The sequence below is a fragment of the Euprymna scolopes genome, chromosome 22, assembly GCF_053919585.1.
Source record: "Euprymna scolopes isolate OS-2025 chromosome 22, ASM5391958v1, whole genome shotgun sequence".
NCBI classification, from domain to species: Eukaryota; Metazoa; Mollusca; class Cephalopoda; order Sepiida; family Sepiolidae; genus Euprymna; species Euprymna scolopes.
The window spans coordinates 110,828,209-110,835,127 of record NC_136503.1 but is presented as its reverse complement, the minus strand read 5'-3'; the positions used below and the strand labels follow the sequence as shown (position 1 = coordinate 110,835,127).

General features: G+C 28.7%; 1 protein-coding gene across 8 annotated transcripts in view; it reads left to right on the top strand.

Moving 5' to 3' along the window:
- Positions 1–1,975: 1,975 nt before the first annotated feature.
- LOC145243641 (ras GTPase-activating protein-binding protein 2-like) overlaps positions 1,976–6,919 on the top strand; it is a 70,275-nt gene continuing 65,331 nt past the window's right edge. For 2 of the 8 annotated variants that reach the window (XM_080106670.1, XM_080106666.1), the window contains exons 1-2: positions 1,984–2,122; positions 6,455–6,559. In XM_080106670.1, the coding sequence (XP_079962796.1) occupies positions 6,465–6,559 (95 nt within the window). In that variant the 5' untranslated portion in view covers positions 1,984–2,122; positions 6,455–6,464. Of the gene's footprint in view, positions 2,221–6,454; positions 6,560–6,919 lie in introns of all 8 variants that reach the window. The other 6 variants (XM_080106669.1, XM_080106665.1, XM_080106664.1 and 3 more) reach the window with 5 other exon arrangements.

Sequence of the window (6,919 nt, the reverse complement as noted above, 5' to 3'; positions counted from 1 at the left end):
TATTTTACACCCCCCCCCGGTTTTAAAATAGATTTTAGAAGGGTGTTCAGAAAAGTTACCTCCTGCGCGGAATGAGTAAAAGCCACATTCACAAGTAGAAAAGGCAACATAAAATTTCACATTGACCCTGAAAATATCGTAAAAGTTTAACCAATAGAAAAATTTTGATAGATTTTTAAAGTTTAAAAATTGAAAAATAAAATTAACTCGTAAAATTCAATTGATTTAATTACGTAAAACAATGACGGCATGAAGGCGCACCGCACCGGCATTTTGTAAACATTGTTTTTTAAGAAATAAAAAATAATATTTCTATTATTTTTTAAACAACTTTAATAGTTTATTTTGGAAGTATATTCCATAAAGAAAATAAACAACCCATTTTTATAAAAGAGAAATTACGAGTTTTTTATATCTTATTCGCAGTTTCGTGTTAGGGGTGTCCAAAATTCCCCCCAAATTCTGACACCTAGTGTCAAAATTGAAAGCTCATATATATTTTTTCTGGCAATATTTTGAGTATGTGGTTTAACACTGGTGCAGTTTAATCAAGACATTAAAAAGCGAAAATATCGAAAAAAAATTTTTTCACTTTATTTGACAGAGAATTTTTTTTTTTTACAGCGGAAACACACGTTTTTATGACAGCACATTGAAGATAGACATCTTTGAATTTTTTTACCATGTCACGGGGAGATAACTTAGTTTAAAGCGCCGATACTCCTTCCCCATCTTTAATACTACCTTATCTTCCTAAAAATCGAACCTTTTGCTCGGTATCATAAATTGTTTTTTCGCCGTAAAAAAAAAAAAAAAAAAAAAAAACTACTTGTGAAATTAAATGAATTTTTTTTCAGAGAACTTCATTCCATAACGGATACGTACAATATAAACTTTTTTCGATATTTTCATTTTTTAATGTATTGATTAAACTGTACAAGTACCAGGTATGTGTTTAAGCACTAAGGGGGGGAAAAAAACAGAAAAAAAACATATTGTCTTTTTCTTTTTTTTTTTACACAAAGCGTAAAAGAAATCAATTCATTTCTTTCAAGTTGTCCAGAATTGAAGAGATTTTTTCCCCTTCTCATTAAAATATGACACCGTAAATATTTGTTTTATCATATTGTCGAATAAGAAACTAGTGATAATAAGTCATAACGCTATATATATATATATATATATATATATATATATATATATATATATATATATATATATATATATATATATATATATATATATATATATATATATATATATATATATATATATATATATATATATATATTTCAGTAACCCTTTTAAGATTGTGAAAAAAAAAACACGTATGGAAATCTCCTTTTTTTCGAGCTGAGTATTACCATGACGACGAAATTACTTGATAAAAGCAAAAACAACAAAAATCATATAACAAAGGAAATTGAAATATTTTCTAGTTTATATTAAATTAAGATTGTTTGAGGACATTATTTCTAATGAATTTGCATTAAAATGATGATTTTTATTTATTTATTATTCGCGAATTGCAATCGATGAGTGTCGGAAATAGCCGATCTGAGAAACGAATAAAGTTAAACGTAAAATTACGAAATTGTATTTTTTTTAATTTCGTGGATTTATTCCAAGCTTTGCTAAAAACGATGTTTTTTTTTATTTTTATTTAATATAATTGTTCATAATTTTTATTTTTCTTCCCGCCTTGCACTTTGGTTCGGCAATCTTCGGTCCACTCCGTGATAAATGAATGAATTATATTTGTTTATTTATTTATTCACGAATTGCAGTCGATGAATATCGGAAATAACCGATCAAAGGAACGGATTTTAACGAAGATAGGTAAGTGTAAAATTACGAAATCATTTTTTTTTGTAATTTAGTAATGTTATTCGAAGTTTTACTAAATATAAGTTTTATGATTTTTATTTGATATAATTTTATTTTTTTTTCTTCCCGCCTTTCACCTTGGTTCGACAATTTCCGGTTGACTCCGTGATGAATGAATGAATGGGTTCACATTTTCCACGGCACGGGGTCCTTACTCTGCGCAGAACCTGCTCCGTTTAGACCGAACTGCGCAGACTTGCATGTGCTGGGTGGAAAATTATCGTATGAAATTTTAGTAAGTAAAAAAAAACCTTTTTATCAACGTTTCCCCGGATTGTTTAATTTCACCGTTTAGAGTCCTTATTATAGATTCCCTTTTCGCTAATCTTCGAGGTGAGTACGGTCACTTATCGCGGTTTTTGGGGTCCGAAATCCTTCGTCCCCCCACCTCTTTCGTGAGACTAACCAAATCCCGAAGCCATTATTTGGAGATTCGAGGTCGCCGACATGGTGGACGGCGGCGGACGAAATGAAATCCGAATCATGGCATGAAAATCATGAACTTAAATAAGCGATAGCTTTTAGCCAGTTGTGTGTGGTATATTAATAAAATCTTGACTTTGTACCAAAATAAATATTACATAGTTTGGATATATGTATTAATTTTGGATGAGTAATTAAAAATTATAGGCAAGCTACATTTTTTTTTTTTTTTATAATATAAATAGTTCGCTAAAGGTAAAAAAAATCTCGCTCCCCCCTCCTTTTTCTTTATGTATATATATATATATATATATATATATCAATTTATTCGTATTATTTCATATATAATTTATGATGGCATTTTTACTTCAGTGTTAAATTATATAGCCGTAATATACTTATGGCAAGTAAGCCGCGAACATGCGATTGTTTCATTCCTGGGGGTAAAATGAGGATGTAAGATATATATAATCTCCATCCGGAAACTTATCTAGATAGAAGAGTCTTAGAGTAATTTACTTTGTAACATTTTGTTTTCGTGTTTTTTACTAATTCTTTTCGCTCTGTTTATTGTAAAACATACCTATATATATATATATATATATATATATATATATATATATATATATATATATATGGTGAGTATTTTTAAAACTATAATTCACGTCGACGAACTCCTCGCCGTATACATAATTCTTTAAGTTTTTCATTAAATTTAAAGAGTTCATCCCCCCCCACACTTTTTTTTATTATCAAACCTGCGTTTCTTTTAAAATTTTACGTTTTTTTTTCTTTGTTTTATTTTAAATCCATAAGTAAAACGAAAAACCGAATTCCTAATAAATATCTTAAGTAAACTTCGTATAGTCTAAAGTCTATAAAATTAAATTATTCGATACTGCTGCAGTATACGGACCGTGCTGAAATGTTATTTAGTAATCCATTTTTAACATTTTGCTTCGTTTTTAAATCTGTGTTTTCACCTAACAATTCAATAAACAAAAGGTACTATAAAAATTTAATTGAACTTTGAATTCGTATCTAAAATAATAAAAAAAAATAGCACGGACTGTAAACTACAGAAATATCAATAATTCAAACCTGATACCATTTTTTTTTTTTTTTTTTTTTTTTTTTTTTTTAAGTATTTCCTGTACTAGAGTGTAGCCATTGTAATTCTTTGTTTCAGTTTTTGTGATTTAACTCTTCATTTTACTATGAACTTTCAACGGGTTTGCATTTCATTAAAGAAAACTATATGTATGTGTATATATATATATATATATATACCCCGTTTATTTTTTTAAACTGTTTCTTCAAATTAAATCTTTCTAGAAGAAATGCCGGTCTAAATTAGGAAATAAGTGTATATATAAAAATTAATCAGTAACTGTTTTCACGTAATGATCGCTTTTTGTATGTTTTCTATTAAAAAAGGAATAAAAAAAAATATCCTTTCCTTTTTTGTGAGGATAAAATCCTCCTTTTCACCAGGTGTTAATTATATTTTCTTTCTGAATGTTTTCGAATAAACACTATATCCCGTTTGAATTTTATTAGTCCATCTCCACGTGATGAACAAATGTTTAAACTTTTTTATTTTTTTTTTATAAAGTTTCGAATGTCTGGTTTTTAATTCGAGTCTATTTCTTTACTTCAGTTTCTTCTTCACTTTCGTAAAAAAAAAAAAAAAAAAAAATCTAGAATTTTCTAGTGATTTCATGTACTCTGTCCCCTTTTCAGTTTTTAATACCTTTTTTTTTTCTTCGCCCTCATCTGACTGTGATTATTTATGTACGTTTTCAGCGACCATAATCTCAATTTCATTAAAGTATTTTAAAAACTTTTGATGTAGCAACAGAGTAAAATATAAAAATAAGTTGCTGCATCGTTTTTATATTTTAAAACTTAATTCTATTTTCCTGTCGCATTACTTTGGTACTTATGCACTTACGTTACCGAGCTGAAATGTTATTTTGAAAGCTATTCTTAACATGCGGAGGGAAGGGTGTTCTGTAACTATTTTGTACTTCCGCGTAACACTTTAATAGAGATCATGAAACCTGGATTTCACTTGAAAATACTTACAAAAAAAAAAAAAAAAAGTGCGGTAACATAAGTGCATAAGCACCGGTTTTTTGTTTATTTTGTTCAGTACTTGTACAGAATATGGACAGTGCTATTAGAATTTTCACGCTCGTTAGAACCCCCCCCTCTACCCTCATGTTGAAAATGGGTTTCTAAATGTTATTTTATCACGGTCTGTATTCTGCATAATATTTCTTCCATATTTAAGTTAGCAAAAATACTAATTTCTACGGAATTCCAGCAGAACTGCTTGACCCTAAACTGTCTTGAAAAATTCTGTAGAAGCACCCTAATTTCTCTGTAAGAAAACAGTTTATAGTTTTGACCTATGTAATTTCCAAACTTTTTCGTGTACCTTGTTGGCTATGCGTTCATCTATTTTTCTGAAAGTCTTAATAGATTTTAATCCAAATCGATGATCATAGTTACGTCTTCCTGAAAGAAAAAAAAATTGAATTTGGAACTCTGAAAACGTACACAACCGTTATTTTTATTTTTTTAGTTGGAATGCTTTAACTAAAAATCAACGTAATTATAATATTCGTGTTAAAATTATCATGCAATCTGAATTATGAAATAAAATACGTGACACGCTAATTTAATACAAGACGAACCTTTTGCAAGGAGACTGCTAAAAAATTTCATTTGCACGCGTATCAAATAAAATCCAGCAGTTTCAGTACAAAAAAAAAATGCAATATGTAAAATCCAGATGGGCAATCAATATAAATTTTGCCTTCCTTTTGTTATTTTTCTCTGTATAAATATCAAGAATGGTTGTTTCCTGGCGAAGAGTGATAAGAAAAAAGAATTAAGAAAATATCACGTGGTTCGTTTTAGTTCTTCACGTGTTTGTCCAAAAAAAATAAAAAATAAATATTAAAGACAAAAGAAATAGAAAGCCATTGTCAAATACCAATTTTGGGTGACATTTGTAATCTTTCTTTTTAAACTAAATCTCTAATCCGATTTAGAAATGTCTTTCTTTTCTACTAATATTGTGTGAAAACGGTTTTTATCTTTAGAAAATATAAGATATCGTCTGTATAAAAAATGTCTGTCCACGTTTTTCTGTTAACAAAATGGCGACATATTTGTTCTCTCCGATTTTTATTTTTTCAATTCCAATAATTTATCGGCTTAATCTCCTAGTTCTTCCTCTTAGTCTCCCAGTTATAATGGCTTTTTGCCTTTTCTGCATGACTTGATGTCTCGTAATACCCCCCCCCCTTTATTTTTGTTAATCTGTTTTCCATATTCAAGAGAAGAGCACTTGCTTTAAATGTTTTTTAACGGTATTTTCTAGGTTAATTTATGAATTGAAAAAAAAATGTTAAACATACAATTTAATATTTAAGTCTCTACACGTGTTTGCGCGCAAGTATTGAACAAAAAAAAAGCACGTGGTCGAACGATTTATCCTTAAATTTTTTTTTGTCGCTATTTGACACCTCCTCCTCCTCCTCTCCCGGAAATATTTTAATACAAAGCAAAATACATTTTCTATCTACGTTAACTAAATTACATTCTTAGTCTAATTAAAATCAACCTCGCAAATTATGGATATTTTATAAAAAATAAATAAATAAAACCACGGGAATTTGATAAATTGTATTGATAGTGACTCCTTTGAAAAATTTGTCAATGCTAGAATTGAGAAACATAAAAATAAGATTTTACAATTATGATTGGAAAAAATAATGTTCGAAATTACGATGCTTGTGCACTTATTGAACCGTTATTTTTTAATAGTATTTTCAAGTTCTATGATATTTTTTTTTTTTTTGTAATTATCCACTTTTGTTACCGCGCTATTTTTAAAATGGGATTTTCAAGTTAAATTCTAAGTTTACGAAATCTGTTAAGTGAAAACGAGAATAGTTAGAAAACGCCCCCACCCCTCCCCGTGTTAAGAATGGCTTTCTAAATAACATTATTGCAGCAGCACGGTTCAATAAATACATAAGTACCTCGAACGCTCCCCCTCATATCAAAAAATTGCATTTATGTATTTTTTCCGAATTATATGAATTTCTACCATGTTTTTTTTTCTCAGAGTAACAGAAATGGTAATGGAAACACCCAGTCCACAGTGGGTTGGCCGAGAATTTGTCCGGCAGTATTACACTATAATGCATGAAGCCCCCAAATATTTGCACAGGTAACTTTTTTCTTTTTTTTTTCTTTTTTTTTTAAATTTTTTTTTTTTAATTTAATCTTGCATCTGCGTAACCTTTTTCTGAATTATTAATCGGATGTAATAACGTGAACTTAATTTAAGACTAAATTCTGAAATTCACTTTTCAGTTTTTTTTTTTTTTTTTTTTTTTTTTCCCTTTTTATTATTATTATTATTATTATTATTATATGTCAACAAGTCGGCAGTTTTAATTTTTTGTGTGTGCTATACGACGTGCAAACTGAATGTCTGATACCCGGTGTTTTTTGGCCCCGGCCTCCATTTAAAATTCAGCAAATTAATTCTAATGAAATTTTCAGTTTATTAACGATCACATTTAAT